Raw genomic sequence first — 12,854 nt, 5'->3', positions numbered from 1 at the left:
GGGCTGGTGGCTGGTCCCTGCGTCCCTCCTCCCTTCCCCACCCTCCCCGCTTCCCTCTCCTCCCTCGCTCCGGCCCCGTTGCTCTTCCTTCCTCCCTCCCTCCCCCCTCCACCCCGGGCCAGCTCCCTACCTCGTCCCGGCCAGCTGTGCCCGGCGTCTGTGGGTCGCCCTTCGCCCAGCCCTCCCGCCCCACAGAGATGGAGCTGCCCCAGCCGGAGCCCGCGGCAGCCTCGACTCTCAGTCCGGCCGGCGTGCGCGGTGGCGCCCAGCGTCCCGGCCACCTCCCGGGCCTCCGGCTGGGGGCTCATGGCCTCCTGGGGTCTCCGAAGCGCGCCGCCGCTTCCTCGCCGGTCACCACCCTCACCCAGACCATGCACGACCTCGCCGGGCTCGGCAGGTAGGGCGCCCCAAGGATACTGGATGTGGGGTGAGAGGCCCGCATTAGGGTTTAGTCCCAGGCCTCTTGGGAGCCCTGCCTGGGTGCCAAATGGGGAGGCATCCGGGACAGAGACTGCTTCAGGGGCCCAGGACTAGGGCTGTGCTGTTCACACCCTCCAGGTGACTTGTTCTTGGCCCGCACAAGCCTCTGGAGACCCTCTTCCCCACCTCCACCATGCTGCCTTCCTAATCTGAGCCCAAATCTCCACCATTTTGCCCCAGGCAGGGGATTCTGAGTCTGGAGGGGGAACTTGAGGGTGGCCCTGTTCCCTCCACCCCCAGTTCTTTCCTGGGGTTAAGGGGTTAAACTCTGGTCCTGCTCCCTGAGCAAGCCTGCAGCTCCAGCCTGGGTTGTCCTTGGAGCAATAAAGACCAAAGTCTTGGCCATTCCTCCAGAAAGGCTTGTGGATGGGTAGGGGCCTGAAGAGTTTAGGGGAAAGCCCTCCAGGGCTGTCTACTGCCCCACAATCCCCCAGGATGATCCCAGCCCACCTCCTCCAGCCTACCTCCTTGCTCTTGCTCCGGGTTCACCTTCCCCTGCACCCAGGAGAACGTTAAATCAATCAACAAAGAGAAGACACTTAGAGTCTCTGTAGAAGGCCTGAGAAAAGGGTAGGCCCTTGATGCCATCACCTCCCTGGGACAGTGCAGAGGCTGGATGGGCCCTTCAGAGGTGGGTGGCTGGTGGGAACATGGGCCGGCCAGCCCTTGAGCCCCATATTTACCTTTCTCCTTCCCTGGGTCCCTGCTCCCTTCCCAGCGAGACCCCAAAGAGTCAGGTAGGCAGCCTGCTCACATGCCTATCCCTGTCCCGTCGGGCGTCTGAATCCTCCCTGTCGTCTGAGTCCTCTGAATCTTCTGATGCAGGTGAGGCCCAGGGGTGCCAGGGGAGTTTGGGGGGCTGCCTTAGCCTCCCCACTTCACTACTGATCAGACTAACATCCTTACCACAACCTGGTGGGCCCAGCAGCCTCCCTCTGCCCACTTCTGGTGGGGCTTACCACGCCCAGCACAGACTGGCTGGGCAAGGTGGGTGTTGGGTGGGGTCCTCTGCGGGAGATGAGATCTTACCTATTTAAAACCAGGCGCCAAAATCCTGAACCACAGCCCCGCCTGGGAGGCATCAGGGCTGAAAGTCTGTCATTTTATAACATTCACTTGCCTTCAGCTTTAACTTTTTCCTTTAAAAAGCCATTATCTCTTCTAGAACAGATTATTTTAAACCAGTTCTAGAAAAATGCTTAGCAGAGTTCTGGTTTAAAGCCTACAGGGAGGAGTTTCCATAGTAAACAGGGAGTGGAGCCCTGTGTGATTTGGCAGTGTGTCAGCCCTTGGGGTCCATGGGTGGGTTTTGTTTCATTTTTCAATATGTCAAGACCTAAAATAACAACAGGCTTTTTTCCCTTTTCTGAATAGGGTTGGGACATGGTGGGGGAAAGTGTGCAGGAAATGCCACTACTTTCAAACCAATGCACTCTGTCCTCAGGTCTGTGCATGGACTCTCCCAGCCCTATGGACCCCCAGGTGGTGGAGCAGACGTGAGTAGAGAAGAGGGACCACACTACCAAGGACGGGGAACCTGCCTTGGGGAATCTCAGTTCTACCGTAAACTCACTGGGAATCCTGGGAGAGCAAACAGACCTCTCTGGATCCCCAATGGGGGCACTAATTGACCTTCCCATGTCCTAGAATTCTGCTCCTTGTCTCATGGAAGGGTCTGCTCTCATGGGAGCAGCTTAGAGTGGGTTCAGGGCTGGGGTGGTAGGAAAATATAGTCCAACTAATTCAAAGTTTTTAATTTACTTTAGGCCAAACAAAACAGTTGCTGCAAGCTGGTTTGGCCCTTGGTCATCCTATCAGTAACTTCTGGTTTCAGTGACATTTGACCCTCTGGCCAACCCCTGGACCAGGCCTTTTGTGAGGGGGGAGTAGAGAAGTTGGTGGGCTCTGCTCAGCATAGTTCCCTGCTTCTTGGTTGTGGGGCATGAGTAGTACCTTCCAGAGCACAGCTGTTCCCATCCAGCTGATCATGCCCCAGCAGGGAGAGCAGCTGTCAGGCATTACTGGGAACAGCTGGGCATCTGTGGCCTGGGCTAAGGGACTGTGGCTTTGGGTTTAGGGCAGTGGCTGTCTTTCCTCCCATTGCCTTTGATCAGACTGGGCTGGGCTGCAGGTTTGTTCATAAACAGGAAATGGGGAGAGCATTGGGTGGTGGTGTGGGGACTGCACGTTGGGTTTTGATGGTAACACAGAACTGTCCCTGCTTTACCCCCAGGGCCCAGGTGCAGACTGAAAACCAAGCCAATTAAATTGGTCATCCTGATGCCAGGTTGGCTGGGCACAGCCACCCCCCTACTCGGGGCAGGGGCATCCCCCTGACACTTTAGCCCTCAGTTCCCCCCACCACCACTGCACCTGCTTTGATGGTTACACAGAAAGAAGTGTGTGTGTGTGTGTGTGTGTGTGTGTGTGTGTGTGTACACATAGACACACAAAAGCCCCGCCTGGCAGGTGGTCTCTGGTAACATAGCTAGCCTCAGAAGGAACATCTGTTGGAATTCTTTGCCTGCTGGCCTCTTCTAAGGCAGCAGGAGGGGGTAGGACAGAGTCTGGGTCCTGGAAAATTCCACAGGAGGGAGGAGAGGTTGTGACCCTGCACATTTGTCGCTAGGGGGTCTGGTACAGCAGACTGAACCAGGCCCCTGTCCTGGAGGATCCAGGACAGTCCCACACAAGGGAGGGAAGCCCAGCCTTTCTGGCATCCAGGCCCTGGAGATATCCACATTGTCAGGACAAGGCCTGTCATCATAGGATGGATGGATGCCTTTCCTGGCAGCCATATGGCCCTGCTGAGGTGATTTGCATACAGGTGGAAGGCCTGTGGGCAGGCTGGTGAGACTGTTGTTGCCTTGGTAACTCCTCAGCCACCCTGCAACCTACCCCAGCTGTCTCTGTCACTGCCATTCTCCAGGCCTCCTTCATTCACGGCAGCCTTTAAAATCCCAGGCTGCTTCTCATCTCCCCTTCCCCTATACCTGGGCCCCCTGATAGTCTGCATTCTTCCTCCTTCCTCTTTCCCCTGGCCTGAACCTTGGCCCTGGCCCTTGTGGACTAAAAACATAATGCTGGGGGTGGGCGATGGGCTGTGAGGGGAGCTGGGATGCATGGGACCCTTCTCTCTCCTAGATTTGAACAGGCCATCCAGACAGCCAGCCGAGTTATTCGAAAGTAAGTGCTTGGGCCTTCCTCACGCAGGCTCCCCTGCCCCGTGTGGGTGGAGTAGGCCCAGGGAGGGTGCTTTCCCAGGTCCTCCCAAAGGGGTGCACAGGGCTCTGTGGTGGAGGGGGACCCTGCATGCTCTCTGTCACGGCCCAACTCTTCAGCCCTGAGGTGTCCCTGTTTCCTTCTGCAGTGAGCAGTTTTCTATCCGACGCTTCCAGTCCTTGCCGGTGAGTGTCCTTGAGGCCCGAGGAGGCTCGGGCTTGCTGGCCAGGATTGTGGAGGGGCAGGAGGGACTGTGGTTGGTTCCCAGAGGGTGGACTTGAGGGTGGTTGGTTCCCAGAGGGTGGACTTGAATCGGTTGGGTGTCCCTGGTCTGGCTCTGGGAGCTGGGGCTTTGGAGGTGGACAGGGGAGCTGGGGGAGTTGGAAGAGGGATGGGAGAAGGTAGGGCCTGGGCTGGCACCAGAGGAATGCAGCCTTCTGTACCTGCTGCCCTCCTGGCTCTCTAGGGGAGGCTTCTGGGCCACAGCCCTGTGCTACGGAACATCACCAACTCCCAAGCACCTGGCACCTGGAGGAAGAGTGAAGCATGTGGCCGAGCTGCCCACAGCTCTAGGGAGGACAAAGAGAATGTGCGCTTCCAGAAGGCCAGAGTGGGAGCACTCCAGGGAGAGAAGGGGGCTTGCTGGGATGGTTCTCTGGCATTTGATCACGCACCCCCCTCCGCTCCCTGTATTGCCCGCAGGATGGATTTGTCTTCAAGATGCCGGGGAAGCCCACACATCCCAGCCACACCCATGCCCTGGCAGAGTGGGCCAGCCGCAGAGAAGCCTTTGCCCAGAGGCCAAGCTCGGCTCCCGACCTGATGGTACATCAGGAGAGCTGACCCATGCAGGGCAGGCATGCACGCGGGGCAGGTGCCTGTGAAGGCAGCCTGGAGGACTTGCGGGTGATCCTGAGCCCTGAGGCGTTGGGAAACTTTTCTCAGAAGTTTGGGGTGGGGACTGCCTCAGGGCCCCACCCCTGAGTCGTCTGTGTCTATTCGTCACCCACACAGTGTCTCACCCCTGAGCGGAAGATGGAAGTAGAGGAACTGACTCCCCTGGCCCAATGCTGCTTCTCCCTGACCCCAACCAAGGGGGCTGCCGAGGAAGATGATGGATTCGTGGATATCCTGGAGAGTGACTTAAAGGTGAACAGCCTTGCCCTGTCAGGCCCCCTACCTCTCCCTCCTTGGGATCTCAGAAAAGGGGAGAGCTCTGAGCTCCTACAGCAAGACTATGACCTCACTTCAATGTCAGAAGAAGAATTGGAGGTAACTGAGTCACAGCCTGACCTCTGGCCAATCAGAGGAGAGGAGGTGGCTGGTGCTGCAGTGAAGGGTGGATGGGCAGGGCAGAGGGAAGCCTGGTCCTCCTGCATGGCACACTTCTCACAGTTCTATGCAAGCCCCTGCAGCGAGTGGGGCCCTGCAGCTTTCTAGTTCTGGGGGGCTGCCCTGTGCTCGGGCAAAGCGAGGGAGGTGTGAGCAGGGTCAGGGAGGGCTGCTGGCCTGAAGTTTGCTGGGAGAACTGGGAAGCCTATCCTGGAGGACTCGGGGCCTTAGAGGTTGGACCTTTGCCTGCGAATGTAACCATATCCTTGCTGATTTGGCCTCAGGAGGATGATGTAGTCCCCCCAGGCATGGAGAGCCTCATTAGTGCCCCACTGGTCAAGACCTCAGAAAAGGAAGAGGAGCAGGTGAGCCTCTGGAGAGGCCCCTCAGAATTTGGAGGGGTGGGGCCCTACCCTTCAGGTGGGATTTGGGGTGGAGAGCAGGGGCTGGAAACTCTGACCCCAGACCTGCCACCTCTGCCAGGACCTCATCATGTACAGCAAGTGCCAGCGGCTCTTCCGCTCTCCGTCCATGCCCTGCAGCGTGATCCGGCCCATCCTCAAGAGGCTGGAGCGGCCCCAGGACAGGGACCTGCCCATACAGAGCAAGCGGAGAAGGAGCGTGACCCCTCCAGAGGAGGAGCAGCGGGAGGCTGAGGAACCCGTGAGTGCCCTCCTTCTAGGGCAGGACTGGGCTTGGCAGGGCTGAGCTGCCACCCTCCAAGTCCACCCTGCAAGTCCTTCTCAGCCGGGTTTGTGGCAGAGGACAGAGTGCAGGGAAGGGGGGTCCTAGCCAGACGGGGCACTGAGGGGCAGCCTTACCCCTGACCCTGGCTGCCACCTGCCTCACAGAAAGCCCGCGTTCTCCGCTCAAACTCCTTGTGTCATGACGAGATTGAGAACATCCTGGACAGTGACCACCGAGAACTGATCGGGGATTACTCCAAGGTACTAGCAGTGGGATCCCTCAGGAGGCTCGATCCCTTACTGACTGGCCCCTGAGCCCAGCAGCTGCTTCAGCAACTCCCTCTCTCCCCAGAGGCCCCTCGCTTTGTCCTTTGCATCTTATCCTTTATTCTCATCTAGACTCCTCTCTCTCACTCTCCTTGATATCCCGACTGTACCCAAATCTGTACAGGGCATCAGTGGTATCTCAACCTTGGAAAACATTTCCAAACCATAACATCTTGATTGGAGCTTCTTTGGGCCTCATCCTGGGGCTTGCTTGGCAATACATGGGGGCAGGAGGCATGGGGGTTCATCTCTTCTCCCCATCTTCATTTCCCCTTGGAAGGTTGTTCCCTGGGGATCAGACCCTAGAGGCCCCTCTTGGTTGCTATGGGAACCAGAGCTGAATTTGAAGGTCAAAGCAGGTGTGGCCTTTGGGCTTGGGAAAAAACTCCATCTTTTCCATCTTACCAATCTCACTTTCTCTCTCCCCTCTCTCTCCTCTTCCCTTCAGGCCTTCCTCCTACAGACTGTGGATGGAAAGCACCAAGACCTCAAGTACATCTCACCAGAAACGGTATGCAGGCATGAGCTATTTTCTGGTGCATTTGGGACTTCTGTTTGCCTGTTAACCTCCCCTGGGGTCAGGCTACGCGCATGGGTCAGCCCCTGCCTGCCCGCCTGAACTGCTGGAACCCACCTCCGTGGCCTCCTACAGATGGTGGCCCTGCTGACAGGCAAGTTCAGCAACATCGTGGAGAGGTTTGTGATTGTGGACTGCAGATACCCCTACGAGTATGAAGGCGGGCACATCAAGGTGAGGCAGGGTGACGGGAGAGGCCCTGAAGACTCACCCAGTTCTATCCTTCCTCTGCCCGGAGAATGAATCAGTAGGGGGTGGGTGCACCCTCTCATGGGATTCTGCCCCTCAGGAGGTGGGGTCACTCATCTGAAAGATGGGGACCGCATAGGGCAGGGTCTCCTACCCAGGCCTAGGGCTGTGGCCTGACCTCTGGCTCCTTTGGCAGACTGCTGTGAACCTGCCTCTGGAAAGGGATGCTGAGACCTTCCTGCTACAGAGCCCCATCACACCCTGTAGCCTGGACAAGAGAATCATCCTCGTTTTCCACTGTGAATTTTCATCTGAGCGGGGGCCCCGCATGTGAGTCCCAGCTCCGCCCAGCCAGCTAGTGCTGCTCCTGACCTTCCTCGCCCGGGATTGCGGGTGCTGGAGCCATCCAATGGCCAAGACGCCCAAGCCCAGCCATGGCCCCATCTGGGCCTAGACCTGTTGTCTCACCCGATACCTTGGAGCAGACCTCATCCCCGCTTCCCTGTGCATGGCACCCTCCTCCTGTCTCCCTCTCACTGTCCTTCCCAACAGGCCTCCCATCTACCCTCTGTCCCTTGCCGCCCCCCTCCCCCAAACCTAATTCTCCATCAGTCTCCATCAGTGTCCTTAAAGTCCAAGGGCCCTGTCCCAGTCCTCAGTGACACTGACCCTTCCAGAGTTCAATTGTCCTTTCCTCTCTCCACCTCCTCCTCACCAAGCCTTGTCTAGACCTTCTGAATCTACCTCTTGAACTTTGTCCACTTCTCTCCTTTCTGCCTCCCCTTTCTCAGCCCAGGAGAAATGTCTCTGACAGAGATTGAGCAACTGTCTTCTGGACACGGAACCCCCTTGATTTGCTTCGTTCCTTCTATCTCCCCAACCTCTTCTGTACCCAGTTAGCCAGACTGATCTCAAAGTGTTCTTGTGGCGGACATTCCTCCACTCAAGCCTTCTGTGGTTCCCCAAGGCCCTCAAAGGAGTGGGCGTGGGGACCAGGTCCCCTGATGTACACCCACTGCACGCCCAGCTCTGAACCCCACACCCCTGCTTGTCCCAGGTGCCGTTTCATCCGGGAACGGGACAGAGCCTCCAATGACTACCCCAGCCTCTACTATCCTGAGATGTATATCCTCAAAGGCGGCTACAAGGAGTTCTTCCCACAGCACCCGGTACCATGGGTGGGGGTGGCCATAGTCTCCGTGGGAGGGCTGGGCTACAGGGAAAGGGCTCGGCCAGGCGGTAGCCCTAGGAGAAGGAGTAGGGAGGACTGGGTCACCCCACTGAAGTTGCCCATTTCCCCGTATTGATCAACCCATCCCATCCTGCCCTAGACCTTTTGTGAGCCTCAAGACTACCGGCCCATGAACCATGAGGCCTTCAAGGATGAGCTGAAGACCTTCCGCCTCAAGACGCGCAGCTGGGCTGGCGAGCGGAGCCGGCGGGAGCTCTGCAGCCGCCTGCAGGACCAGTGAAGTGCTGGCAACTGTCCCACCCGCCTTTCTTGCTTTGTGCGGCCTGGGCGTCAGCTGCCCGGTGGCTTACAGGGCTGAGGGTCTGCTGTCTGGGCGAAAGACGGTGAGGGTGTCCTGTCTGTCCACCCCAGTGCTGATCCCCTGTCTCACTCCAGTCATACTCCATATCCTGGTGACACCCACGCCCCCACCCCTGGCACCCCTGGAAGAGCCCAGCCTGCTGACTTAGTGAAATTGGATTAAGTCTAGTTCAAAGGAAGTATTTTGTGTCTAGCAGGAGCCTTTTTGTTTTTTTTTCTTTATTGTTTGGGTTAACCCTTTGTCTTCCTGTATTCAGAAAAGCCCCCTTTTTTCTAGGGGCTTTGTTTGTATGTATGAGGCTGAGAGAAAGCTACAGCCCCCTGGGATGGGCCACAGCTGTACTCTTCGCTGCCCTAGGATTCAGCACTATGCCCCAGGCCCTCGACAGCACTCCTGAGTGTGTGCGCCATGTTCCCCTTTCTCTTTTCCTCTTTCCTGTCCCTCCATATGAACACCTCCAGCACAGACATGACCTCTTACTCTTTCCTGTTTCAGTGTTATCTGTAGGCTTGATTTGTCTTTTTTTTTTTTTTTGCCCATCTCAGGATAGTCACAGGCTAAGGTTTAGGTTCCCCCGTCCAGTTGGGGTTAAAGACTCAAATTTCATAACCCACTTGGCCCTGGCTTCTGTTGCCTCAGAAAGGGATGTTATTATCTGCGGAGGCCCTTGGGTGAGGGCTAAGGCCTGCATCCTGAGCCCACTGGAAGCCCAGCCCTCACTGCTGTGAACCCTGGGGCCTGAACCATGTCAGAACTTGCTGCTGTCTTGTCATGGATGGACAGATGGACGAATGGAAGAGTGGATGGATGGATGGCCATGGATGCACAATGCCTTGTCTACAAACCGCTGAGTTGAAAGTGTCTCAGTGAGGATGACAGCCTGCAGCAGGAGTATACATGTATCTGTGTGGACAAAATCTTTACACTTTAAAGTTTGGAGATATTCAAAAGGAAATGTCATGGAAGCAGCTAAACCAAGGCCAGCCACCTCTGGATTCTGAATCTCAGGAAATGGGCAGGGCTTCTTGAAGGCCCTGATGAGTCATCTGGTAGGGTCTTGGTTCAATAAAGCACTGAGCAAGTTGAGTAAGGCAGCATGTGTCCTGTGGAGCCCTTGACAAGACTGCGGCAGACACCGATGGTGGAATATGGCAGGGGCAAGTCAGCAGGTTGAGGCTGGAAGACCCCTGGGAAGGTGGCCTCTTACCCTCTTCCCAAGTCTTGCCAAGATTTTGGATTCAGCCTCCCCATTTCCCTCATCTGGCTGCTCAAGCACTTCTGGGCTCACCCTTCCTAAATTCTGCACCAAAAAGGCAAGAGTGATGCCATCAGTTCTCTCCTCTAGAATTGTCAGTGGCTCACCATTGCCCTCAGATAAACTTAAAAGTCTCATAGCCCTTTAGGACCTAGGCCCTCCCCAGCCTCATTCCTCATCTCTTGCTGAATCAAATCCCAGCAACAGAGTTGCTGTTACATTTCCTTGTCTTTGCATCTGCTGTATTATCCTCAGAAATGCTCTCCCCAATCTGCTTTTCCTCTTTTAAGATTTGGTTTCAAATGTTAATTCCTCCCAGAAGGCTCCCTGCCCTATCAAGGACATGACTTCCCTTTCAGTATCCCCAGCACCCAGCAGAGGTTCCACCACCTAGGAGGTGCCAAGTTCAAGATCAAGAGAGTGGGAAAGGGCCAATCTGGGAGAACCAGTCCCAGACCAAACCTGGGTGTGTCAGGAAATCCTCTCGGAATACCACAGCAAATAACTCTCCCCCTCAAATATGAGCTGTGATTGTAGGGAATCCTTTGCAAATGTACAACTAAGACGCTGCCTGATACAGGGTGCACACAGAACATGTCAGGTGTCATTACTGCTTTCTGTCAAAGTTCATCTACCTTGCCATGATTATTTGCTCCATTTTGCAGATGGGAAAACAGGCTATTTCTTGCCATAGCAATAAGAAGGGACTTGAGATTCCCAGGCTGGGTCTAAAGGACACTTACCTGGTCTCTAGCTTGTCCCCCTGCCCACCCCAAGTTTCTTATGCTCCAAGGCTTGGTCTTCACTCTTGGTCTAGAGCCCCCTGCAAGGGCACAACCTGTGGGAGGGCCGGTATCTTGAGGGCTGGACTTCTACTCAGGAAGAGGAACTCTGGAAATCTCCAGAAGCCCCCTCCACTGAGCAGGCAGCTGACACCAAGGCCAGCTTTATTTGGGTGAGGATTTGCCCCAGATAAAGGAAAATATCTGTGCAGACGCCTGAGAAAGAGGGAGAAGTAGAGGGAGGGGAGAGAGTGAGTCCTGGGCACGGTTATGCTGAGACTTGCCTGTACCACCCTGAGGGCTCAAGTGGTCTGGTTTTATGAGGAGGAAGGCAGCTGGATGCTCAGAGGGCACTCACTTACCCCAGGTTACACAACAGATACAAGCAGAGCAGGTATTACAGCTGCCCAGGACTCTCCCACTCACCTCCTACCTCTGGCCCAGAGGGCCAAGGTGGTGGGGCTAGGCTGCCTGGCTTCTGCTCTGAGAGTCCTCTTACCACTCTGTCTATCTGGATCAGGCCACATGGGGAGGAGAAAGTAATGGGTGCTGAGCGTCTAACACTGCCCAGACTGTGCCAGGTGCTGACAGCCGCAGCCACATCTGCCCCGCTCATAACCCATCAGAGTCATAGCTGCTGTCTGTCTGCTCCAGACACTTTTACCTAGTGTCTTCTACGCACACCAGGTCAGTATTCAGCTCATTTTGCAGGGGAAACAGAAGAAAGAGGAAGGCAAGGAAGGGACCCTGGTCAAGCGAGGATGAAACTCTTCCCTGAGAGAAGGCCCTGGTGCTGACATCTACCTTGAGGGAGGTCCGGGCCTGGGTCCGGTAGAGGGGGCGCCAGGGTTCGCCTCTCCAATTCCGGTCTGGCCAAGACCTCCCTGCCCCTGGGAATTTCGGGGATGGGGCAGAGGTGCTGCAACCCCCTGTTACACCAGGAAAAGAAGCTATAACTTTATTCCTGGATGCTCATAAAGAGGAGTGGATCAGTCAAGGAAGTGGTTTAAAATACTGGGCTGCCAGCCAGTTTTAAAGGTTGTTTTACTTGGGCCAAGGTGGGGCAGTAATTCCCATCTCTGGCTAGGAGCCTGGGAGCAGCCACGTGCAGCCGACTCACAAAGAGCTGTGCAGGGCAGGGCCCAAGTAAGGAGCCTGTGCCAGGCCTGGCAGAGTCAGGAGGCATCACTGGGCACTGGACATTATCGGATTTGCTCATAACTTTGCAAGATAACTTGCAATGACAATTTAAAAGTTTTCTTTTTAAATTGGGGAAAGATTGACATTTCCTCAAAGGTACACATCTTAAGCATAAAGCACAGATGTCAGGAGGTACCATACGGATCAAGATGTCGACATTTCTAGCATCCCAGGAGGCTCCCTCCTGCTCCCTCCTAGTTACCCACACTCTGTGGTCACCACTAGTTTGACCTCTATCATGGTAGGTTAGTTTTGCCTGTTCTTGAGCTTCATAGATATGAAATCATACTCTTTTGTGTCTGGCTTTTTTCACCCAGCATAATGATTTTGAGATTCATCATGTTTCTTTTAGCAAGAGTTATTCTTGTTCATTGCTTTGTAGTATTCCATTATATGGATATATTCTTTTTGTTTTTAATTGTGGGATATTCCTTTTTGCTTAGAAGATTTGCAAATAATTTTTAAAAGGCAATAGTCAATGCTGGGAAATTTTTTTTGGACTTTTTTTAACATCTTTATTGGAGTATAACTGCTTTACAATGGTGTGTTAGTTTCTGCTTTATAACAAAGTAAATCAGCTATATGGATATATTCTTAAATTGAATTATTCATTCTACTTTTTTCTTCTGGCCTTTATTTATTTATTTTTGCCATGCCATATGTCTTCCAGGATCTTAGTTCCCTGATCAGGGATTGAACCCACTTTCCCGGCAGTGAAAGTGCCAAGTCCTAACCATTGGACCACCAGGGAATTCCCTGGCCTTTAAATCTTTTAAAAATTAAGGTAAAATTTACCCTCTTGTGTATACAGTTCAGTGAGTTTTGACGAATGCACAGTTTGGTAACTGCCACCACGATTAAGATATAGAACATTTTCATTTTGCCCTCAATTAATAATTTGGGACTATGTCAAATTGTGGTGGAACTATACCAGGAGTGGAATTGCTGGCTTGTAGCATGTGTGTTTTCCACATAGTTCTCCAAGGTTGCTATACCAACTTACCTTCCTACCAGCAGTGTCTGAGAGTTCTGTTGCTCCATATTTTCATTAAGATGGGTAAATTTTAAATTCTCTCTCAACCAGAAAATGTGGTTATTTATAGCAAAAAGCTCTGTTAACTGTCAAGTGCTGAACCTACATGCTGTGATGTGGCAGTAGCAGGAGTTCCAGCCTGTTTTCTGATTCTCCTACGTTGAAATACTGATCTTAGTCTTAATTGTCTCTCAAGTCAGATTCTGAAAAAAGTTAAA

At 54.3% G+C, this 12,854-nt stretch overlaps 1 protein-coding gene across 3 annotated transcripts; it reads left to right on the top strand.

Moving 5' to 3' along the window:
- Positions 1-48: 48 nt before the first annotated feature.
- CDC25B (cell division cycle 25B) lies at positions 49-9,460 on the top strand. Of its 3 annotated transcripts, XM_033839287.2 has the most exons (16): positions 49-397; positions 1,199-1,305; positions 1,925-1,976; positions 3,625-3,666; positions 3,851-3,887; positions 4,169-4,291; positions 4,405-4,527; positions 4,717-4,851; positions 5,319-5,399; positions 5,518-5,697; positions 5,886-5,981; positions 6,496-6,558; positions 6,700-6,798; positions 7,010-7,143; positions 7,871-7,982; positions 8,145-9,460. In XM_033839287.2, the coding sequence occupies exons 1-16, from the start codon at positions 198-200 to the stop codon at positions 8,283-8,285; spliced, it is 1,725 nt and encodes a 574-aa protein (XP_033695178.1). In that variant the 5' UTR covers positions 49-197; the 3' UTR covers positions 8,286-9,460. The 3 variants fall into 3 exon arrangements, with proteins under 3 accessions (XP_033695178.1, XP_033695179.1, XP_073648826.1); XM_033839288.2 differs by lacking the exon at positions 1,199-1,305; XM_073792725.1 differs by lacking the exon at positions 6,700-6,798.
- The last annotated feature ends 3,394 nt before the right edge of the window (positions 9,461-12,854 follow it).

This window comes from Tursiops truncatus, chromosome 15 (genome assembly GCF_011762595.2).
Source record: "Tursiops truncatus isolate mTurTru1 chromosome 15, mTurTru1.mat.Y, whole genome shotgun sequence".
In the NCBI taxonomy this organism is placed as follows: domain Eukaryota; kingdom Metazoa; phylum Chordata; class Mammalia; order Artiodactyla; family Delphinidae; genus Tursiops; species Tursiops truncatus.
The sequence above is the reverse complement of the archived record's forward strand: the minus strand, read 5'-3'. Positions and strand labels throughout refer to the sequence as shown.